Raw genomic sequence first — 25,874 nt, 5'->3', positions numbered from 1 at the left:
GAGTAAATGTAGTTTTAAACTTAACTCCACCACTTTATTCTAAATGTTGACACTATGATTGAATTTTTTACTGTCAACATATATCAGTTCCAAATATTGGTAATTGTTTTCCTAATTACTAATCATTTATATCTGTATTGGCCAAGGAAAAAAATATCAGTTGATCCCTAGTCTCGTATTTGTAATTCTTTAGGCTGCAATGAAACAGTTTTTTTTAACAGTGAAAGGAAAATTAATCATAAGTGATAAATAATAACAGAATAAGAAAACTCAGCTAGACACAACAAGTGGATTCTGTTTGGGTTATTTTTAGACATTTTTTGGTGTTGGGTCTAGAGCACACAAAATATGACCTATAAACAGGTGGCTGATGTGGAATGTCAGATGTGGTCTAAGCAGTGAAAATGAACATTAATCTGTCTGACTAAGCTTGGCTCTCTTATTATGTAACAGCAGCGATGCAGTGGAGGGTAAACCCTTCTAACGCACTAAGCTAGATTGGAATATATGAAATGGTGTCCCTATCTTTCTAGGCAAACAGTTCTTACAGCTACAAAATTGGATATTAATTCAAAGCACTACAGGCGCAGTGTACTGGGTTACATATTTTTCTGATCATTTACAATACTTAATAAAATGTTGTAAATTCCAATAAATAAAAATATGAATGAATCGCTGTGATTTGTGGCAGGGAATGGAAATAAATTCCAGGTGTGCTTAGTTTGTAATGCTGTCACTTTGCCAGTCTTGACCACACTGTGAAATTGATCACATTATACCATTAGAGCTTTCCATTATGAGGCAAAGAGCATTCAACTGAGATAGTACTCGAGGTTTTTTGTTTGTACTTTCCCTGATTAAGCTGAAGTAATCCATTGTCTGCCGTGGGATTGGCAAATATAGCCACTGTGTGGGTGTGCATGTCGCTATGTTTCTGACACTTTGCAGATGGAGGGATTACACGTCAAGCTGCCAGGTACCATTAGAAGCTAGGAGTGTATGGGAAATCACAGCGGCTAAATATAGGAAGGATCAGTGGCCACTAAGTCGACTTGCTGGTCATTCATTACTGCTGTCATTCCAACATTTGCCTCAGTCTGCCATTAAAAGTTGAAGCAGCATCTGCCCCCCCAGTGTCATCACAGCACTGCAGCAGCACATGGACACATATTCACTGTCATGTGCTAATGTATTCATAATGCATTAAAGGGCTGGATGTGTACATTAAGTTCACTCTTACATAACCTTGCAGGTCATTGCTCTAATGGCTTAAACTGTAAAACCTTGATAAGGGACAAATATCCATGTTGAGAGTCAGAGCAGCTCCTTTCAGTTTGTACTGTATCATTTAATAAAATACACTGAATACAACAAGGGAGGTGTAGATGAAGGGAGGTTTAACCATTCAACTGTCATTTTCATGTGGGGCATGAGGGTTGAGTACTTACACAAGAGCAGCACAGGCAGACAATAGCTAAGGACTCCAAGATGCCGGCAGTGCCGACAATCCAGGTAAGTCGCAGAAACAGGATGACCCCCAGAATGTTCTGGAGGCAGGGGAGGTAGACGCCCATGAAGGTCCCCATCTGAGGACTCTGTAGAGGGAGAGGGATGAGATGGGAGAGAAAGGACAATACAAAATATATTAATGTGTGCATGAGTGTGTGTGTGTTTGTGTGGGTGATTAGGGATAGAAGGGGGAAGGAGGGAGAAGAGCATGAGGTGAGAATCACAGCAATGTTGGTAACTATGAGCAGAAAAAAAAAGACAAAAAATAAGAAGACAAACAAGGAATGGGGGGGGGTAAAGGCATGTTTAAAAGGGAAGTGAAAGAGGAACAAAAAAATGGTAATATGAGTCAGTTCAGGGAAGACTAGTTGCAAAAACATAAAATTCTGAAAAGTCTCTTTTCAGAGTTGGAAAAAATTGACAAAGTATGACCATACAATGTCACACAAGCTGTTATCTAAGATTACATTTAAAAAGAACATACTCTGAATAGAATGCAGTCAATAACAACAACACGATTCATTTTCCTGTTCTTGATAATAACTTATAAGCTTAATTCGGGCAAAATCTTGGTTTAACCGTCAGGGCAGCATCATAAATGCAAAGCAAAAGCTGCCTTCTACTGTTGGCAATACTAAGATTGTGCGTCTTCAAAACATGAATGATGTTTGATATGGATTAAAGACTTACATCTCAGTGACACAGGCAGCATTTACATAAATCACTCTATACTGAAAACGTGTCAAAAATCCTTCAATGTTTCCACCCCAAAAGATAGAATTCCTTGAAAAAAAAAAATAGTAGTTTCGCAACAGCATGTAAAAAGGCCCAGGCAACAGGAATATATTAAAGTTTTCAGACCAAAACAAAACACAAACTGTCCAATCGATCACCTCGGATTGACTAGCAGCTACCTTTTTAGCCATCGGTCTCCAAATGTAAAGCACTGGTCCAGACAAAGAGGGGCGACGATGGTGTCAGCTTAATTCTTTACCAAAATGTCCCTGCAAGCCAATGGGAGGTGCCCGAGGCCTATTTCCATGCAGGGGACAAGATGGAGCAACTGGCATGGGACTGAAGCTGTGGTTACAGAAGCATGGCAGCACTCTGGCTACTTTTAATTTTTCTCCTCTAAGAAACCAAAATATGAGCATAGAAGGATCCTAGAGGACAAACAGTACGGACTGACTGTGGAGCAACGGCAACACACAGCGGGGGCCGTTCTAGACCTCTAGGGGGGCTCAGTCCCTAATGAGAATGTGACATGCATAAAGTGCCTTGCAAAAGTGTTTTACCCTCTGCTAAATCACGCATTTACTGGAATCACAATTAATACATTAATGTGTTTGTATATACAACATTTTAATTTACAACAATACTTTAAATGAAACACTTGTACTGCATGTTTCAACAGGTTAAAATGAAAACTTTCTGCCGCTCTTTCTCTCTCTATGCTGACTCCATCTTGTTCCCACTCCCTCTCTATCCTGTTCTCTCTCTCTCTTTGTGCTGCCAAGCATAAGGCAAACATACCAACTGGAGAGAGTATTTATAATATATTATATATAAGAGGATGGAAGATGGGGGGGGGTCCATATCAATTTATAAGATTCTAAATGAATATTGTGTTGCTGTCAGCAGTCAGGTGAGGTAATCATTGACTTTACCTTCTCACCTGAACCTGGCTGTACTGCTGAGAAAACAACAACACAAGGAAGCTTCTTGTTTTAGAACCACAGATCCCATGTGTCCACTGATAATATTCAAAAGTTTCTAAATAAAATGTACTATTGTGATTATTCCGTTTTTACTTTCAAGCAGAAAAATGATTATAGCAGCAATACAGGATTACAGACAAAAAGATTTGATATAAAGCAATGACATACCACACAGTGGTAAAACAAAAAAAGAATGCATATAATACTGTTCTTGATTTTTTGCCAAGCAGGGATAAAGTTTGACTGTAAGCATAGAGGGTAAACAAAGGGAAATATTTGAGAATAAAACAAACCTCAGGGCTTCATCGGTCAAAGACCCTGTTATGTAATGAGCTTCAGCAGGTCTAAAAGAACAACTGTTAATATGCAACTGCACAGTACCTAAATGTACAGACATGTATGAAACAGGGCTTTCTGCTATACCTTAACAGCTTTCTTCTTGGGTCCCTCATCCTCCTCAGCCTCCTCGTGCTCCTGGGCCCCCTGGGTGAGGTTGGTGTAGTTTGCCAGTTTATTGAGGAGAGATGACACCATGGGGTTGCTGTCCATCTCCTCCTGCAAGAGAGAAATATTTTTTTTAACATGCAGAAACAAATTATTTGGTTAAAACTTCACAAATTCCTTTATTACCAAATTACAGTAACATAATGTATGTGTCAACAACATAAATAATAATGATTTTTTTAGAATACTTTTGCAACTTTAATTTAGCCTTTGAGTGGCCAGTTACCAGATGCTTCAGAGGACAAACTTCCAGGATCAAAATGAACAGTGCACTATTTAGTGAACTGTTCAAAGCATCTTAGAATAGCACGGCTGGATCAGCTTCATGCAGAACGGAGAAAACAGAAGCCACAGTGCCTAATTGATCCTATACAAGGGCCGGTGACCACAGAGCAGCAAGGTCTGCCAAATGGCAGAGCGAAGCACCTGGCAAAGGTTCAGCTGAGTGAACTTGAAGGAATGCAGCAGCTTTTAATGGCAAATACACTCTTGACGGACACATTGTTGAGCTCAGTCAAGATTGGTACCTTCACCTCCTTGTGTACTATTTATTTAGTCGACCACAGCTCACTCTCATGCTTTAACATACTGTGCATTAATGAATGGTTTGAGATTTTTAATTTAAAACTGCAGAAATAGTTCTGGCAGTGAATATCTACCCCACACTTTGGGGTTTCTCTTTCATGGCCTATAACATCTTTCCAAAACAAATCACACTGTTACGTTTCCTTGTGTAGTAAAACACCCCCATGTCTTGTGTTGGGGCCCATATAAAGTTGATGATGATAAAAACAACTGGACAGTTACCTCAAAAAGGGCCATGTTGGTGCCATCGTAGCTGTTGCCTTTGTCGTTGTCCGTGTTGTTGATAAAGGGACTGTTTTCCTTTGGGACGCCATCACCTGTGGAAACACAACGCAGTTTCTTTACAACAAATTAAGCTTAGGTTTAACACGCCATGTAACCAGAGCAAAATATTGTAGCTTGAAATACGAGCCACTGTCAGCCATATTTGCAAGAACTGGCTTTCTCATAGGACAAACCTTTTTCACCGCCTTAGGTCTGCAGGTTCTTGTGTTACACAATGAAGCAAAGGCTTTCAGTGTTTGTACTGCATCACAGTTTTGCACCCAATCCACACGCTTTAAGCTAAATATCCAATATTCCTTACACATTTAGCCTAAAGTATACATAATAAAGCAATCTATTTATCTCTGCATTAGGAAAATAGAGTGAAGTACTTTCCTTTAATGGTTCAATTCTATTACTGTTTGTTCTATATCTGTAGAGACAGCCTTGATCTGCTGTGGCAGCAGAAAATAACAGCCAATACACAGACAATATGATCCACAGAAAATATCTGTGTCGTTCCAGATGCTGTGGATCAGGTCACAACATCCCGAGTTGGAGGAATTTTAAAATCTAAAAACAATAAATGATTTGCCTATTCCTGCAAAAAATACCAACTATTACTAAGGTGAAAGGAATTTTGTTTTTGCCTTGGACTCATGTGCACAGTTTTATATTGTTATATACCTTTTTAATCATCCAGATCATGATAAGGACTTCTCTATGCATTAACAATTCACACCTAAACTGTAAAAAGGTGTAATATCTTCAGAAATTGACTTATAATTCACATTGTACTAAAAATACATAAGTAAATCATAACACACTGACAAAAGAATTAAACAAATTCAACACAAAGGCAATCAGCAATCTGGCAATACACTGGAAGACTATCATCAAGATTGTCAGTGAGAACTTGTACTATTTAAAAATATATATCTATATATATAGATAGCTATTTGGGCGTTTCATTGCCTTCAATTGATGGTAAAGCTGAAGATAGACAGGAAAGGGGGGAGAGACTGAGGGGATGGGCCACAGGTCGGACTTGAACCCACAGCCGCAGCAGCAAGGACTCAGTCTCGGTACATGGGGCACCAGCTCTACCAGGTGTATTGTCACATATGTTACCTATATTCAGACAATGCAGCTTCTGAAATTTGCATATTGCACTTACATATTGTGATTTCGATGTTTTCATTCATTGTGCAGCCCTATCTCAGACACAGACAATAACGTTGACAAAATGTGCAAACCAAACAAAGTGCAAAATCTCAGCATGACACAGCAAGAGCAAACATTCAAGTATATTTAATACATGACAGATCATATCTATAACTAACGGCACTATCCTGTGTGCCAAGCCACACAATCTTTTTAAGACAGATAACACTGAGCTACACAAATGATCATCATTGTTGTGATACGTGGCTAATATAATTCTAGCTTTTGATGTAAAGGATGTGCTTCACTTGTAATGACAACCTGAATAGATTTTTTTGTCTTTCCAATTAAGAAACCAAAGACTTGATATGGCATGGTGATGGTTTAACTGATTTACTCAGAAGATGTACCTTTGTTTTTGAGTTTGTGGTTAAACAAAATGAGTATTTTAAGACACAGATCTGACAGTGGCTGATAGTTGAATCTGCATTGTCATCTCAGCCTGCCTTTCAAGGATTTAAACTCACGTCCTCATTATGCTGGAAAAGCATAGATAATACGCTTTTGCAGAATACAATTAGATCTCATTTTGAGCTCCCATGAGGTAGAGGACAAGAGACGCCGCCATGTTTCAACCAAACTCCTCTTCTCCGCTTTATCAAGTGCGACAGGACTCACACAGCCCATCTACATCACACTCAGCAACCGAGCCGTCTTCAGAGACAACATTCTAGCACCAAACTGTGAACCACGTTGTGTCTTTGCTGCTGGGGCCGGCAACCTAACACGCCGACGCACTGAGCAAATGTTTTGAATGAACAGACAGCTTAGAGTGTTGGGGCTAAGTTACCCGACATGCTACAGTCAAGTCCAAGTGTAAACAGTGAGGGATCTCATTTCAAGACAAATGTGTTTGCTAGAGATTATCTGTGTGAGCATGTGTGCTTCCCTTTCCTACGTCATATTACTTTGAAAGCACAAATGTAGTCTGATGCAAAAGAAGAAGAAAAAAATCTCCAAACTAAGCAGCATGAAGAGCAATTCCTTTATTTCCCACAATCTGATTCACCAAAACTCTCCCTATTCCCTCTGAGGGTTGAAATAAAGTCAAAATAATAGAACCTTCAGGCTGCTGCCATAAAGCTCTGATTGTTAGTATGACGGAGTGAGAAAAAGCAGTTGAAGTAGATCCCAGTTGTTCCATGCAACACGGGTAATAAGAAAAGTCTGCTGGCGTAAGACTTAGTAAAACAAACACAGACAAAAATGCTACATTGTGCTTTATGGACAATAAAACAGTATAAATAAAAGCCAATAAGACAAACAATAAAACAATAAGCATGAAGTTCAAAAGAGGAAAAATACAACAGGAAACCAAACAGAGGTGGTGACTATAAACATCTTAAACTGAAGAGCAAAGTCCATAACAGAGCTAACAGAGGGACACTGAAGGACACAGAGTGGAACCACAGCAACACTATCATCCAGACATAACATGTGCAGCCATTCCTGCAGAAACAGTCACTCACCATTAAACTGGAAACTGCAGCCACTGCTTTTAATGACTCAAAACCTTCCAAACATTCAGGTGAAGAGCCACTTTGCAAGCCCTAACTGAATATTAGCAGTACAAAACAGTAGCTGAATAGTCTGTAATGACTATTTTTGTATCTGAAATTCGCTGCACTTAAGAATTTAGAAGCAATCCTGCTCTTTGACGTTTAGTTTAACCACTTTTATCTAGAGTCTGTGAAGAGCATGTCTTTATTCTTCCTACTGACAGAAATGTTGCTATATGCAACGACTTGAGCTTCCATTGCTCAATCTGATCACTTTAAAGAATAAATCAATAAAAGGTCAATTATAATGTCATTTGATTGTTTTGTGTGATGATCAGTTCAAACCCCAAAGATATATGATTTACAACAAAACAGCAAATTCTCAAAATTGGAGCATCAGAAACCAAAGAATGTTTGGCATTTTCATCTGAAAAATGACTCAGGATTAATCGATTATCAAAGTAGTTGATGGTTAATTCCCTGTCAGAGAATCAATTTGGAGAAACTAGAAAAACACAGTAGATTCTTAAAGTATCCCACCCACTCCCTTCAGGCAACCCTTCAAAGCCACTCCCCAATAAACACATTTGCATTGAGTGCATTGGCAGAGCGTGCACAGGGCCTTCCTGACCGGCAGGTATGACTGGCTGGGCTTACTACAGGCCTGCAAAAGATACTAGATTCTTTTCTTTTTTTTTCCAGAGCATCTGATTTATTGATTGTTGTTGGGATGTAAAGAGAATTTCAACAGATATAACAGAGAAATGCCTCTGAAATATATTACTTACCCTAGCTTAAATTGGCTAATCCTTTCAGTCCACACTTAACTGTAGGCTGTTGGACCAGGTCTGTTCAGGGGTGCCATGCAGATCCATGAAAATGTGTTAAATATCCAATACATTAACAGAGCAACAGATTTAGAGCTTTTTTCTTATTTAATTAAACCCTTTGCCTCAATGATGCATCTCAAAGTCACAACAGTAACATCATCCTGTAAGTGCCATTATAAAGTGCTCCATTTGTTCATAAAGAGTCATTTTTAACAAATTTGTTTTAAGCTACAGACACTGAAGCACTTTAAGACAGGGCAAAAATACCCCAATATTTATATCTATTTTCCACTCCCCTTACATCGCTGAGAGGCCATTGCTGACCATGGCTCTCTGCCGGGTCTTCTTCATTCATCAGTGGAGCTGCCGACTGAGAACTCTGGCCACTGTGGGGATTTCATGGGTAACTTTTACTGCTTGATCCAGCTGCATGGGGAATAAGAGGCTTGCAGCAGTGGCTTAGGCTCGCAGTAATCACAGGGAAAGTCACTATGTCCTTGTACTGTGTAGCTCTTTAAAACGCAGTCTGAGTGGGATAGCGAAATACATTAGGTGAGGGCACAGCGTTTCAATAAGCTGGGATAACGGGAATAAATCGAACATAATGACCATTGTAGTGCGAGGATGCAGCCAAGGGTGAACCAACCTGTCAGTCATCGCTTAGTTTGGTTGGATGCTACACACCACAGGTAATCATTGTCTTAAATGACACTAGCTAAATCCTCTTTGAGGTCCCGGGGGCAGGCTAAAACTGGCAGCAGTGTTTCCAAATCAGGTGAGGTTTCAGGTTTTAGAACGGGCCCTTGTGTGAAGTGGTTTAAATGCCAATCAGAAAGTGAAGGGAATGATTCATTCACTCCAGCTCTAACGGCTAAGTATACAACAATACAGTTAAGAAAATATTTTGTGACAGTGATTAAGTTATGTTTCAGCATTTTAATTAGTATACATTAAAATACATAGATTACACACTTATAAAATATACAAGTTGTTAAATAAAATAAAAAATAATTAAAGTAGAAATTAAAAAAAAAAAATTGGTTCCAGCCTTTAAAATGTTCCTCACATTTGTTTTTTGTCTCTGTTTTATATCATGATAAATGAAATGAATCAAAAATACAACTGATTGAATAGATAATGAAAACAGGTTAGTTACAGCCCTAGTTTTATGTGTGCTGAGGTATGTTTCTGGAACTTCAGACAGAGTGGGATTTACTACAAGCCATAGAAGAGACAGCTGTAGTTTCTGACTGTTGCAAATACATTAGCAAACAAAGACACTTCATGGGCATTAATGACATCTTGAAAAAAACACACATTAAACTGGTATTATGCTTTTATATTTTTTCTCTGCGTCACTCTTTGCATGTCTGTGTCTTAATAGTTTTTGCCTAATGTGGAATAAAAATGTCATCACCCCATGGTAACATAAAGCTGGGATGTCATGCTCCTTTAAGCTAGAAATACCTAAAATGGCTGATGTGTGGCAACAAATTTTGTCCCACCTCCACGTCATTAAATCCTCCAGTGACCTCAAGTTGCACTTGCACGTCACCATCCCAAACTAGACAAAAGGTGCCAGCTGCCACAAATCTCCCAGTAGATGCCAAACTACTGCAAATACTGCAGTCCTTGTAGTAGATTATGTAAAGATGAAGGACAAAGAACAACAACAACCCTAAGGAAGATGAAGATGACCGACGTCTGTACATGTCTTTCAGTCTGTCTACATATCATTCCCATTGTTGGCGTGTAAATGTCATGTGTATGTGTGAGTGTGCTTTGGTGTGCTGCAGTGAACAGTCCTGGGGGACATGGTCCAGATTCATATACAGTAGCAGTGACGAGACTCTGGCCTATTTAACAGATGTTGGCCTCTGTGCACATTACACATGTTGCCGTTTATCTTGGACTAATTCACTCTCTTTCCCGGAAATTCATGTTTCTGTCCTCACTAAATGGGACGTGCAAATATGTGAGCAGTATCTTATGAGGCAACACAAAGGTTTGGGGGTACTGACCTTTAACTGAACAACCTGGGTTTGCTCTCTTGGATATCGCAACAGCATCACCAAATAACTGAATGGTTAGTAGTCTGGTTTAGGCAATAAGAAAGCCACAACCAATCCCTCCGTTTGGTTGGAGAAAAGGTTCAGATCCTGCTGAGCTAAAATCATTCTATAGCCCGGTCCAGCTCGACCTCCCCTGAGAAAACCAGCTCAGTTATGATGACTGACCATGTACGTAGTGCAAAGATGGCAGCCTGCTCTTCGACAATATTACCCATCCTGCGCTGCACAAAGTCCTGACATCAGCTGTTCTCGTGTCAGTCCAGGAATGCTGAAAGTGCACTGCACATACAGACTTGTTCATAAGGAGAAAGTGATGTAAATGTTGGCAAATATGCACCTGGTGTACAGTACAAGAGATAATGAGAGAGGGAGGAGAGAGAACTCTGGAGATGAAAGGAGAGTGTGTATGTGTGTGCTCAAGTGAAACTGATAATGGATAAAAAAAAAATGTCCAACCTTTAAAGCCAGACAATGACTCCAGTTGAAGGGATATGGAATCTATTTATGACAGAAACGTGCGGACGCTTAAACATAAATAAGTGGAGCTCAGCTGTATTGTAGAGAATCTTGTATTACTACTCAAACATCTGGAATGGTTGGATCCCATTAAAGCTAAAACGACACTGAAGCAGTGGCATTTTATTTTTAGCCAACAGTAGTTGAAGGGCGTTAACAGTCTTTGTTTAGACAATGTTCTGTATGGACCTGAAGAGCTCAGTCACCTTACTTAAAACTATAAAACCAGACTGAAGACCAGAATCCTCTCTCCCTGCTTGGTAAGGTGTATTTGTGTTTGGCAGTACCAGAGTACATGCATGCAGGGTTACACTGCATCTCCCTTGTGTTTGCCCTCTGCTCAACACTTTTCCTTATTTTGCGTGTAGTGGTGTCCAAACACAAAACCCCGCTACCACACTTGACGTCACTGTGGTCAGTGAAGGTAATCAAACAGACAAGACGTTGGTCAAACAAAGCACAATAATGAACCAAATGTGTTTTACATCTAAACAGTAACATTTGGTAGTTACACATTTTGAGAGGCATTGCAGTCGGTTTCTTACTTAATGAATGTTCTGATGATAGGCGTCAGGAATGGACACATTCTGCTTTCAACGAGTAATGTTGTAACACATTCAAGCCAACATACCAACCACTAAAGCAAAAGCCCCAGCCAACTATAGCCCATAAAATCAAATAGGGAATAAACCTAAATTACAAGTCATTTTTTTTATTACAAAGAGCTCATATTTTGACAGTGGTTACTTCAAATAACTAAGGCCAGTATCTTGACCCTTTCACTGCCAACTTTGAACTGAACAATGTGACACTGCTCAAACTTCCCCTCATCAACTAGGTTGTCAGCCAAGAGAAGTTGACCAAGGCTGGATATTTGGCAGAGGCTGAATTCCATGTCTAAAGTAACCATTCACACAAAACTCAGAAAAGATCACAAGACCTGTATATTCCATTATGATCCCACAGAAATAGTTCACCAAACTTGCAGCTATACAGAGCTTTTAGTATCTTTCAGCTACTTACTTTTTGGGGGGACAGACAACACTTGCGATGAACAGGTGAAGAAAGTCGAATATCTAGCAGCTAAAGAGCCAGATATTTTGCTGGAGTTGAAAAACAACAACAAAAAATGCATGCTACAGTAGCTAATGTTCTTCAGTGACTGCTGGTAAATAGTGTGCATACACTGTAAACGGGTGCTTGTGTCTTAAAGCTGCCCTGTGTGCTAATATTGTTTACTCTAGAACAGTCAGCTTTACATGCAATTGACATATTGAGCCCATTAGCCAACTGTAATGATCTGAGCAATTCTGTAATAAATGTAATGTATAATTTAAACATGATAAAACTAGTAGATTAAGCCAGAGTAAATAAAGAACTCAAGAACGGCTCTGTCTATAATAAAGAGGGAGGAAGGGAGAAGGTTGAAACCTCTTGTGTAATTGTTGATGAATGAATGCAGGTGTATTTGATGGTTCTCTCTCTCTCTCTCTCGCTCTCTCTCGCTCTCTCTCGCTCTCTCTCTCTCGCTCTCTCTCGCTTTCGCACATGTTCTACTTATGCAGGTGGTGAGGATAAACTCCCTGTGCTATAGCGCATTAGGTGACCCCTAAAATGTGACATTGCTAGAGGGCATACAGTATGTAAGGGACAATGACCAAACTAAACCAGACTTAATCAAGCCCTCTTTGGTAAAAACACAAACATCCTCTTCTCCCATAATTCCCAAAGCTAGTGTAGTAAGTAACACCTCCGTACAACGGGAAAATATGACAACTATGTAAACTACCAAGTTCATATCAGTTAACGTGGAGACATTTCAGTTTTTGAGGATGATGTTTAAAATTAAAAGAAGATACATGTTCATAAAATGTCTGAAGATTCTCATTATGTATTTTATTTGAGCACTCCACCTCTAACTGACTGTAAAGAGCTTGTTGTCAATGACAGCTCAAGTTGTTTGTTAAGACAATGTTATGCTGTGAGCATTGTCAGGAAATGAATTAAATTTCTTAAATACTTAAATTTACTTGGAGTAGGTACACACAGTTACATATGTAAGTACCAGAGGGAACAATACCCCACCATTACAATACTTTAGTCAAAGTCATGGTATCATTGTGGGATAAAGGAGTTACAAGTGCAGATGGCTTTGAAAATCCTCCCTGCTGATGCATGCTAGACTGCCCCAACATCTGATTTTCAAAGAGCATTCTTTTACATCACAGTCAGCGAGGTTACATAAGGAAGTGGGATTCCCTGACCCCGCCACAGCGCACTACACAGCAGAAAGCCGTTATTTGTCAGGACAGTTGTCATTAGCGAAAGACTGAATATCACTGTTAAGTAATCTCTTATGCTTCTCTCGCTTGGTCCTTCACAGCACTTTGTGCTTGTGATCACTTCCCTGACTACAGAAGCTAAAGTCAGACTTCATCAGCACTCTGCTGTCTGATTGGTACAGATTCACCAGCAGGTACAGGTACACTGAGGATGTGCTAATGGTTAGGCTCAGCCTCTCTGGTCACTGTGGTAATAAATGACCATGCATCCTATTTATAACCACTAAGCTGCACACTGTGACGACGCTGTAAGCTTCCTAACGCTGCCAGAGTTAGCCCATGGCTCATTGTACAAAGAGAAAAAAAAGTAAGAGGGAAGGAGAAAGAGCTGTAGGAGACATTGGAGGTACAGAAGTCAAAAATCACTTCCTTAAGGTGAAGGCTAACATAAAAAGAAACACACACTTATCAGCTTATAAATTAAGAAGCAGCAGGAACAAAAAAGCAAAAGAAGCAAATACTTTGGTATACAGTCTCTTTGGTATTTTAGTCTAACTGCTGGACAGCACCAAAAGTGCATACATTTTTGGGGTGAATTTCTCAACTCGTGCCATGAGCCAAACAGGACTACAGTTCATTCAAATATTATGACTTTCGACTTACTAGGTCCCTAACAACACCGCAAAGCCATTTGCTGTTAATACTATTCCACTTGAACAATTCACTCTAAATCTAGCATATGGACACACCAACGCCACCTTTAAAGCCAAGTTTGTCTATAGTGGAACAATTAATCTTGAGGAGGAATTATTATCCAAGACAAAAAAACTACCTTGAAACCAGGTGCAACACAGAAAGCTCATCCATAAAAGCATCCTTACAAACCAAATCTTTTAAAAATGAAAAAAGCTATAGAGAGCAAAAATATGGCACACGTAACTAAATATCCCCAAAACAGTCATAATTCATTAGCTCCTATATATTGGTGCTAGCAAAGAGCTTTCAAAGGTACTAAAGTACTAAAACTTACCCTTCCTTCGAGAGCCTCCCCTCTGCTCCATTCTGAGGAGCCGGGATAAAAAAGGGGCTGGAAGGGAGGGGGTCCTAGTATTGGTCCCTTGGGAACTCCAGTAATGGGGGTCCAAAGTATAGAGATACTGGTAGTGAGGTGCAGAAGTCAGGAATGCTGCCTGTGCTGTGTGGATAATGTGAGGATCAGCTATTTCTGTGACAGCGTGTGGGTGTTTGTGTGTGTGTGTGTGTGTGTGTGTGTGTGTAAAAAGTGGCCTGTGACGACGATGTCAGCGACATCAGCCATGCATCACAAGGCACCCTCACCCTCCCACCAACAGACCTGCGCGCACACACACACACACACACACACACACTCACACCTCTCTGTGCTTCTGATCCCTGCTACACACACACAAACACATGCGTGTGCGTGTTTAAACACACTCACACAAAGGGGGAGGAGCAAAGAAAGCAAGAGAAGCAGAAATCAGTAGTATAACAGACCGGCAGCTTTAGGGCAGAGTGTGGCAGGAGAGGGAAGGATTGATGGATGGATGGGTGTACATCTGGAGGGAGTAAGAGTAGACTGAGAAAACTGAGAAAAGTCAATGCAAAAACTGACTTCTTCACTGAAAGCACATTTGTGAGCTTGTGGTGCAGAGAAAACACCTGCGGTCCAAAGCCAAAGCTGTGCAGTATATCATTTTGAATCAATAATTGTCTACTATTTTAAACAGCAGGTGCTGCCTGAGTGAGCAGTTTCATTTACAGTCTGACCTCCAGGGTGCCATAGGTGGAGATGGTCAATCGATCAGCATAGCACAGGGAGCAGATAGGACAATACAGCCTGAGGCTACGACAACATACTGTATCTTATAGGATACTGGTGTGGGCCATACAATCACAGGCATCTTTACAAGACTATAATAACAACATTATAGTAAACTGGGTAGCCCTATAAACATATAGGCAAGTAAAAAACGCCCATCATAACTTCCCAGATGCCAAGGCAAGGTTAATGTTTGATAAATACTTTTAAAGATTCATTGATATAGTATACAGTTTAATTTGAATGAAAAAGAATGAATAATTATGTACCATGTTCATCTCTCATGTGTCCCTCTGATGGCTAGAGAGGACAATGTTTTAATTTACATATATTATTACCATTATTATTATAATAATAATAATAATAATAATAATAATAATAATATATTTTATTTGAATGAGTTCATGAAGTCATCATATGTTGGACAATACCACACCGAGCTTTGATGAACCTAGGGTGCTGTCTACCTTTGTCTTGGCTGCCCATTAATCTGTCCCTCTAACAGCATGTGAAGTGGGCACTAATCGCTTAACCAGATTAGGCTAATCCTGAACTTTTTATACAACACAGAAGCTCAATTTCTGCTGCAGTCTTCTGGCCACTGCAGTCTTCTTCACCACGCTCAATCATATTGGCTGTTGGTCATTCAGCTAGAGCGTGGCTCTGGGGCCGCCTATGTGTAGAGATGTGACTGTCCCTGTGAGGACTTAAACATTTCTGACAATATAGTAGGATTTCTGAGAGCAATGTTTACTTAATAATTAAATAACTTGATATGTACTAAAACAAAAAAAACTTGCGGACTACTTGAATAAAAAAAAACAGCAATTTCCGCCCAGCTTTCACCCACCATGTGAAGACAAAACTGAACATCCGCTGCCAGCGTCATTAAATTGACAGATGTGTCAAGGCAAAGCTTAAAGAGGGGCTATCAAATCACACAGTAAGAAGGATTTAGTAGTATCAAGCTCCACTTGGTTTGATGTCAGATGGCTGCTGTTATAGTTATTCTGTGTGTATGTGTGTGTGTGTGTGTGTGTGTGTGTGTGTGTGTGTGTGTGTGTGTGTGTGTGTGTGTGTGTGTGTGTGTGTATTGGACTTTATTATGTCCTAAGCCTTTAAACCCTTCAGGTAAACAACACTGTCTGTTATGCAACCCAACAGCATGGTGGGAGAGGAAGGACACAGAGACAGGGGTTACCGACAGTGTGCCCTAGTGTCTATATAGGCTAGAGGCTTTATTGGATACTTTGAAACATCCATACAATGATAGGGGAAATCGTTGAAAATGCATCTGACTGATACAAGCTCAATGACTGTTTAGTGACAGGAACCGATCAGGACTGTGGTTCAAGTAAAGATGTGTTGACTGGCTTTAGAAACAGCTTGTCAGGCAAAAAATCAGAAAGAAAAAGAGAGAGAAAGAGGGAAAGAATAGGGGTCAGCCAAGGCTAGTAGGATCAATGTTACTTAGTGCCGATTACACCTGAATCCTCACTGCCATCTGTAAACACTAAGCATGAGATGGGTGAGAGAGAAAAAATAGTAGTAGAGATAGCTGGCACAGATTAGGTGCTTTTAAAAAGTCACACACTACTAAACACAATATTCCTGTGTTAGAGCGGAGATGGGTACAGAGCCTTAATACTTGGATTACTCTTCTAAGATAAATACATAATTTTCAAACTAATTCTGGCCTGAACAGGACAGGAATGAATGAAAGAAATGAATATTTGTAACTGTATATTTATTAGATTGCAACTAAGACTGAATCAATGCTGGACACAGTACAGTGATATTCCCACATTTAGTGTCATATGCTCCTACATTCATACTGTAGTCATGGGCACCCTCACAATATAGTTTTATCAGGACCTATAACAGGGTGCAAAGTTTTCTTTTACTCTTCACCAACCAATGGTGGGTGGTGAATGTTCAACTTTAACAAGCCATTCAAAAGATTACCATTCGTTTTTTGCTGGTGAGTGAAACAAATCTGCCAGCCACTTGCATATTTAGCCTGCATTTGGATGGTGGCTGGTGCTAATTTTGTGCCCTGACCTAGAATTATACTTTTTGGAGATTCTTTGATGTTTTAATGAATGCAGAAAACTGGTGAACACCCTAACAGATGGAGAACAGTGTGTATGTATGCTCTCATTATCTTTATCTTATCTTTCTTGTCACATAGAGATCTACACATTTAGTGTTATATCAAACAGTTTGTTCTGTTCCTAATACTTCACTTTCTTTTAGTTTTACATAATTTTACTTAAATCTAATGTGTATCCAAATTTATTCTGTTATGTGTGCATTTTCCTTCCCAACTGTTCGGACCAAAAGTGCAAATTAAACAGTCATGTGAGAACAGCAATGAAATCATGTGACTCCTCTTCCCTAAAACTAAGCAGTCTCCACCAAAAGCAAGCAAAAAAAAACTCACACACACACACGCACACGCACACGACACACACACACACACACACACACACACACACGAGAAAAGTAAGTCTCCCCTTTACCAGATGGTGTCACTGTCTCACAATCTGGAGGAAACTGTGCACATAGACACAAAGCTCCCCTCATCACACTTTTACTATGAACTTTAGCTGTTCGCAAGCTAAATTCAGGGATTTAATCTTGAATAAAACCAGACCCTTCTGTAACCCTTCTCTAATAACTCCCAGTGTCCATTTTAAATGTAGCAAAGGCAATTTGGACTGTAAAGTCCATTCTCAGTGGATGTGCACTGGTGGCTTCAAGTTTCTACATCACACTGTACAAGTTGATACTGGACCAGGACTTTTTGTGATGTCACAAATCATGCTGCCCCTTAAAATCTGATTTTCAATGAGCACAGAGAAACTTTCCACTTTCAGCAGATGAATGTGAAAACATCCTTCTAGTGTCAGACTCTGCACAGACAGAATTCAAACAGCACACTGTAGGGACAAGAAGAAACACTGATTTCTGACTGGAGGGGACTTAACAAGTGAATTAGAGGAGAATGTCGGTTCACTATTTCAGAACTCCCTAATCTGTATCTGGCTATTACATGGATTTTTCCCTCACAACTATGGTGCAAATCATGGTGAGAGCATCATAACTTGTATTTCCCACATTACAAAATGATTTGCTCCTCACCAGTGATGTGGCTTATAAACAATTAGCAAAGAAACAATCCTTTCCTAGTAATTTACTGGAGATTTACTGTCTTTCTAGAACAGATCAAGATCATTGAAACTTTAAAGTCACTATGTATATATGGGTGTGCTGTAATGTCTTAACTAGTGTTGCCTCACATTTGATAATGGAAATGTAAGCACATCAATAGAATTGACCCAACACTTAGCTGTGGAGAGTAAGCTAAAAGCTATTGTTGTTGACCACATCCAAGGATGGGGACAATTTAAAGCTATTAAAATGTAACTTGGTTCCAACCAGACTTTTACCAAAGAGCTTCTTTAATCATCTTTATGGGTTTGCTTACAACTGGAACAGCAAGGTCACTGCCACAATGTTCAGAATTTAAACTGGACAGAAATGGTTTACACAACAGCAAGTCCTAAAAGAGCCCCACAGGTGGAACATCTTACAAACATTTTGGTGGACATAACAAGGCTAAAAACCAGGTCTTGTATGGGAAGTATGTAAAGACAAAAGAGGATTCCTTTTTAGTGGACATCTCTGTAACAGATAACGTAGGCTTGTGAACATAGTCAGAAGAAAAGCAACCGGATGAGTTTACCACATTTGTACAATCTGTGAACCTACGACAGCCTCAACTCTAAAGCCCTCACACTCACGCCCAACTGTGAAAAAATAAACAGAAAAGAGAAAGCCACAAAAAGGTGTGTGTGCTTATTAATGAGGGCTTATCAGAGACACCATATTGAGAGCGAGGACTCAGTGGGGAGGAGGTGACTGAACAGGAAATAGGAAGCAGCAGTAAGAGAAGGCCTGTCTGACTAAACCATCCAACCAGCAAGAAAGGAAATTTTCACTTGGCTGAAGGGTTCATTTTACGCTCTATTGTTTTTGTTTCTTTCATGCAGGAACTTATCCAGGTAAAGGTCTAACAGAGGTTAAATAAAAGTCTCACCTTGAATATTTTGGCTTTTTATATATTTATCCCTGCAAGCCTCAAAGTAGAGCTGGGCAATACATTTTTAATCGACTAATCCCAATTTAGGTTTTAAAACAATGTAGATTTCCACTATGGATGTTCTAACGCAGGGATATACAGCTGCAAAGGACTCCGTAAAAGAAGTCCCAATCCATTTATCTACATAAAACATATTGAATCTTTTTTCCAATAATATCCCATCCGAGAAAAAAGGAGCCCCACAGATGTTGTGACATTTAACTTTTCCATAATGGCTTAAATTTGTAAATCCGTTTGGTGTGAAGTCTTTAATTTTAGGCCATATCGCCCAGCCCTACCTCAAAGCTGTCTTTTGCATGAGTTCATACTAATTGTGTAGCTTTTTAGCATTTTGGCTTAAGTGTTTAGCAAATGTTTGAGGCTTAACAGGGGTGGTCTTGTTGCTGTGGATGTCTTTGTTTTTCCTTTTTAAATATGTAACACACTAAGTTTCAGACACAAATGTGCATTCAACGCAGGCTTTGATAAACTAAATGTTCTGTGGGATAATGTCATATCCCAGTCCTTCACTCACTCCCTACATTCCTAAAGTACCTCTGTCTTCTCTCCTTGCATTCATTCTGCACTCACTGATGACACACCCATCACTACATTACACCACAGCATCAAAGTCCACTTTGACATGATTATATCGATACATCAGAAATAAATTAGAATGTGTGAATTAACTGCATATGTATACAGACGCTCAAAGTGATGTTTCTGCTTAACAATCTCTTAACTGAATCAGTAGAGATACCCTAAATAATCATAAAGCCACCATGGGTATACATAGCAAATTCTTATAATGCCAATTGGCCAAAGAGTTATTTGGGGGATCTATTCTATTAATGTTTTCATGACCCATGTATATGGTACAACTACTGAAACTGAATAAGCGAGTCAGATTGAGTTGCTGTGTTGCAGATGGGACAAACAGAATTAACTATTGGGGCCAACTCAAACACACACTGAGAGTTGAGCAACATTGTAGGGTCAGGCTGGACACACGCTGCAGTATAAATAACCTGAAACAGAGGGTCAAGCTACTGCTGGAGATCTGCAAGGGCATGAAGCTGAGATCAGAACAAGCACATAGGAAGGCTAACCCACCCCTCAAAACAATGTGGGAACTGCAATAATTATACAGCATGAGACACAAGTAGATAATTATAATATATGAGGACGTGTTCAGGGCGGAATGTTACAGAATATATGAAGTTTAGTGGAGATTGGACATTGCACACTGAAGTTATGAGTACTGTTTTATGGCGAATTGGCTGATTTCAAAGAGTCGTCACTGGCACACGGTTTGACACTCAATTTTTCATCTAGTTTGTATGTTATAGCTAAAAAGTAATTCCTTCACATCTCATTTTAACGTCCCTTAGCCTATGCTCAATATTGGTCAAATGAACCTGACTGCTAAACTCCTTCTTCTTCTTTTTCTTCTTTTCTCTCTTCTTTCCAGTTTAAACAGTCCAACACAGAATTTTGTAGAGGAAGGCATGATCACAGATCATTATGTTCCCACACTGAAGGGGCCCTCCATGAATCACTGGGGATTGTGAGAAACTACCCTCTAGCCAATTGTTTATTTCAACCATTACGGATGGCAGCTTGGTAGGATAATGCAACACATAGAAACATTTCCATGAGAATTTAGTGCAAGTTTTCACAGAAAAAGACCAAAAATAGGCACATGAATAGTGATTAGGTTAGAGATTAAATTATTAGTTGTGGACAAACAAACTTGTGAGTATTGATTAGTCTAGGTTCTCACACCCAGTCAATATGTGTTACTCACCTAAATCACAAGAAACTACTTTAAAAAGTCCTTCTAATCCTGACCTCAGACTTCCATCATGCTTGTATGGCGTTTTGCTGAAAGCATATTGCATGTGCTGCTTGTAGAATACTAGTAATATGGGCAGTATGCAAAGGCATGGGAGCGTAGAGAGTTAACGACATAATAGCGAGAGAAGGAGAAACAAAATACAGACAGCCACATATAGACAACAGCTTTGAACAAAACCAGACCTGCCTGGGAAATAAACAGGAAACACATGTCTAGGACAGATGGGCAAACGGACCAACGGACAGAGACAGCAACGCCCCAGGCACCGATCACCTGCTTAGATCCAGCTTAAAAAATAACAGTGAAAAAGGTTGGATTTTCCTTCTGTACTTTGCCTTTAGCTTTGTAAATTAGTGGTTTATTAGTGGGTCACAACCAACACTTATACCAATACTGAAACTATAAGCTCCATAAAATACCTACCCTGGTTCATTTATTCACAAGGCGTGGCTTTGTGCAGCTTTGTCCTCAAGTCTGAGTAGGACTCTTTGTGTAACACAATGAACAAAGCAAGGTGCTATCATGGCTAAAAATTAGGGCTGACATGCACTCTTGAGGAGTCCATGCTAAGTTGCTGTCACTCGTTGGCAATGAAATTCTCAGAGGTTTTTCATTCCTGCACCAGTAACCTCCCACAGAATTTTTGACCGTTATGTACACTCTCACTCACACACATCCCACTCCACCCACAGAGACTCAGATCACTCCCGTCTGCAAAACCATGTGTCCTGGCCAAAATCTGTCTGCCCTATGCAGCAAAGAGAATAAGACACATGTAGCCCTTATGGACTGTATTCATCTAAACAACCTTATTAAAGAAACACCGTGTCTTTTGACGAGTTCCTCAAATTAACAATTTGCCTGAGCCTGATGGAATCTTTATTTTGAAAATGGAAGAACAAATGGAAAAACGAGGGATACAATGACGTGAAGAAGGGATTTTAGGCCAAATGAATTCTCGGAACATACAAACATTGCACACTCAAGACGGATCATCACAATGTTGGTATTTCCAGAGAAACTAACATAGATTAGTTACAGTACTCAACAGTACACTGTCGAACAGAGACTTTCAGTCCGGTTACATACAGTGCACTGGCACTATCAGACTTCTGTAATAATAATGACCTGGGTTTCAAATATTATAAAAAGTTCAGCCTAAGTCAAAAACACTGTTTAATATGAGAGCGTTACACTGGCAAAAGACAAGTCAAGCTCTTCTAACGTGTTTCACTGTGTCTTGCTTTGTTGTCTGTCCACACTGAATTGGCACACAGAATTTTGTTTTCATTAACTTTGTTAAACCAGCTGATCGTTTTCTAAAAATCTAGTGAGTTGTCTTCAAGTCGACAGTGTGGACTACAGATAATGAAAGCCAAGGTTCAGACCAGGAAGCTCGAGCTGGTGATATCTGGTTAAGTTTTAGCTTATTTCTTGGCAAACTGTATAGGATAGATTTAGAAAGAGAATAGAGGTTCAACATTATCAACCCTATGCTTTTACTAACAAGATACTGTACCACCAGGGTGCTAAATAGGTGACAGATGTCAAACTGGATCTCCAAATTGTGGGTTCATTTGATGCAGAGTTAGCTAGCAACATTACTTTCAGAAGTAAATAATCAGTGGGGTTAACAGCAGAATCTAGAACCAGAGAGGGAGGGCTGGACAAAGACGGATTTCCGAGTAAATGAGAAGAACTGGATGACATTACATTACAGAATGGGGGTGGGGTCTCACCTCCCCTCACTCAGCCAACGGGAAGCAAGCCAGAAGGATAATCAATAACAGTGACTGCTATTTGACTCAGTCCTCCCTACACAACATGCTTATGAGATTATGCTATCAAGGACCCTCCCTAGTAAACCTTCAACCTTTCTCCTTTCCTAGCCTGCCCGTCGGTATCATTTTACCATCAGGTTTTCACCAAATCAGACAGCTTAGACAAAAACGTACAAATATTGTACAGTTTGAGTCCTCTGTTCTGTCTGGTGAACACAGGCTCGAGTCCATTGTAATTGTCCTGTGGATTATGTACAATAGAACAGTCCTCCTTAAAACAGCATCAGAGCAAACAAACTGAAGTGTGTGGTCCTGATGCTTCTCCAGGCCAACTTACAGCACACAATTTTGCGGCTACAGAGCCGGTGCATGCCCTTTGTGACATGTCATCTCCGGCTCTCCCACTATTGTTGTCACTACAGGCATTGTCAGAGACAAATAGTTGCATACGCACAGACACGCACAGGGGAAACCAAAGCACGCCGCAGTATGATATCCTGCATTTCCATCATAATAAAATGCCATTCTCTCTCCCACAGTCTGTAAAATCTTAGCCAGCATGCAGCCGTAATTGCAGCTCCACAGCAGAAATTAAATACTGGGAACTGATTCGCCCAGCGCCATGTGAAGTGCTGTAAAAGCAGCAACTTTGCTAACAACAGTCTGGCAAAACATGGAGTGTTAGACAGGAGTTTGTTAAATATGGACTCCATGACCTCTTCATACCAAATATAAAAAAGAAAAAAAAAAACCAAAAAACACAGATAGATTGATATCAACCGTTGGCAAAAAGACAGAGAGAAAGTTTTGTTCCATCACCAAATGATGTACACATCCAGAAAAATGGTGAATTCTGGGTGTCAGGGAAAAGGGATTCAGATTAGTGGGGTCAAAGTTGAGCCAACTGTTATCAAGTCCACAAAGCTGGCCTCCTGCCTGTCAGTTCAAAAGAAAAGGTCCTGGTTTTCTCATTTTTAACTGAAACAGATTTCTTGAACTTCACATAAAATACACTTACAAGTAATACTTAAGTTTATGTGATTCTTTTTCTTGGTCCAGCAGGGTTCACATGGGAATATGCATGATTCCTGAGACAAGGCACTGTGTAAAAGTCATGTTATCCTGTTGTTTGTTACACACTAAAGTTCACTGCAAGGTCTTCAGAGGGTGAGTCATGTCGGAGGTTGCATGTCAATGGTAATCAACACAGAGAGATGTTAGGAGATGTAAAAGTCATTGGTGTCCCAATTAGAACATCTGTGTTCAAGAGAGGCGTGAAATATTCAGAAAAGAAAAAGGTAAGCAGTGTTGTGGAGGGGGAGCAAAATTCATGTCAAACTCCCCTGAGTGTCCGTGTGAGGAAAACCCTCATCTCACGCAGATGCAGGAAAATGAACAAGCCTTCCCTAAAATTCCCCGTCTTCCCTACACATTATCCACCCACACAGCCCATAAACAGTTTTTCTGAAAAACATAGGCAATAGTATCCCGTGCAATAAAGCCAAATTATCAGCTTGCACTGGACACTGTAAACAAAGTCTGGAACTTTCCAAGACTACTTCTCTATCAACTGTCTCAAAAGAAAAGTAGACATGTGTGATTTGTTAAGCATACTAAGTTGTCAACTTTTCAATCAGCATTACTTATCTCATTACCCACTTGACGGAGCTAAAATACACATATGATCTCACCTGTGGCGCCCTCCTCTTCCTCTTTCAGCACATTGTTGTCATCCACATCCTCATCCCCCTCTTTTGCCTTTCTCGTGCCGTCTTTCACCGGGACCACAGTAAAGTTGGTGGGCATTTTTACACCATGTGCTTCCCTTCAGTGTCTCCTGTTTGTCACACTCTTATCTCTTTCTCCTTTCTCCTCCCTCTCCCTCCCTCCCTCTCTGTTCTGCTGCTTCTCTCTCTCTCTCTCTCTCTCCCTCCCTCTTCCTCTTCCTCTGTCCAACAGCTGTCACTCTTCTCTTCCTTCTTGCTCTTCTTCGGAGCGGTTTGTTTTTTCGTTACTGCCCCGGTGTATTTTACTCTCCGGGGGAGGACGTCAGGTCTTCTGAGTTTTTTGTTCCTATCGCTAGGATCCTGCTGTACACCCATGTGACCCCAACCCCCCCCTCGCACCAACTATCCAAATAAGGAAAGGCACATCTGCCCCGCCCAGTGGGGGCAGTACACACAAAATGCACACTTTCAGAAAACATGACATGCATTTGTGCTTGTGAGTGTGTGTGAGCACACACATGGCTCTTTCTGTGCCTGAGGGCAGACCCTCTGCCCAGGAATGTCGCTCTCTCTCACACACAACAAAAGCCAGCAATGTCTGCCTTTGTTCACAGAGAAGAGGAAATCCAGAGCTGCTCCACTGAGGAAAGTTTGCACACACACATACAAATGCACACATATACATTTCCTCACTTCCTATGCAGTGTTATTTGATCCTGTGTGTTTAGTCAGAAGTGGGCAGGGCTGATTTAAAGATGTATACTGGCCATCTAAAACACACACCCCTATAGAGAGGGGGATGGGACTGATGGAGGTATAGTGAATCAATAAATAATGCTCTTATTTCTTGATAAATACTTCGGAAATATGTAACGCATTGTTAATGGCACCCACCTGAATATGTGTTCAGAGGCTCACAATCTTTTTCATCATGTAGTGTGTGTGTGTGTGTGTGTGTGTGTGTGTGTTGGTGGGGGGCATACCATAAGGAAGCAATAAAGACCTCATTACATTATCAAACCTTATTTCTTTTCTACCTTCTCATTATATTCTGTTACATCAGAGCAGTATTTAAATCCATCAGCTGACCTTAGAGCTAATCCAAAAACAATGAGTCATTTCCTCAAGTCACTGAAAGTGATACGAGGGATTAGGTGTCATCCCAAGCAACCAACACCCCTGTGTGATAGGAAATACTGAAAGCAACCCTGCTTGAGAAAAAAGCCACAGCTGTGAATGCAGATGACCAGTTGTTTCATAATGCTACAGCCCTGGAGTCTCACATGGCTGCTTAACATCTGGAGAGTTACCCTGCCCCCTGCCCCCATCCCTTTAGTTCCCCATCATGACGACATACGAGATCAATAGTCAGCAAAAGGGTGTGGGCAGCAGGAAATAGGAAAGGCAGGGGGTGGAGCACAAAGGCAAGAGAATCAGGGAGACAGAGACGGGAGGGCAGAGTGAACAACTTACAGGAAAACATTGCCTCTTGGTTTTTTTACATTTGCGACTTGTGGA

General features: G+C 40.3%; 1 protein-coding gene across 7 annotated transcripts in view; it reads right to left on the bottom strand.

Annotated features, from left to right (window-relative positions):
* Positions 1 to 25,874, bottom strand: part of slc12a7b (solute carrier family 12 member 7b) — a 61,859-nt gene that overhangs the window by 20,621 nt on the left and 15,364 nt on the right. For 4 of the 7 annotated variants that reach the window (XM_051410550.1, XM_051410551.1, XM_051410552.1 and 1 more), the window contains exons 2-4: positions 4,539 to 4,633; positions 3,651 to 3,782; positions 1,449 to 1,595 (exon numbers count right to left, since the gene is read on the bottom strand). In XM_051410550.1, the coding sequence (XP_051266510.1) occupies positions 1,449 to 1,595; positions 3,651 to 3,782; positions 4,539 to 4,633 (374 nt within the window). Of the gene's footprint in view, positions 1 to 1,448; positions 1,596 to 3,650; positions 3,783 to 4,538; positions 4,634 to 14,033; positions 14,202 to 24,320; positions 24,693 to 25,874 lie in introns of those variants that run through there. The other 3 variants (XM_051410555.1, XM_051410557.1, XM_051410556.1) reach the window with 3 other exon arrangements.

The sequence above is a fragment of the Dicentrarchus labrax genome, unplaced genomic scaffold, assembly GCF_905237075.1.
Source record: "Dicentrarchus labrax unplaced genomic scaffold, dlabrax2021, whole genome shotgun sequence".
Lineage (NCBI taxonomy): Eukaryota > Metazoa > Chordata > Actinopteri > Moronidae > Dicentrarchus > Dicentrarchus labrax.
Note: the sequence above shows the minus strand (reverse complement) of the source record. Positions and strands in the feature narration are given on the sequence as shown.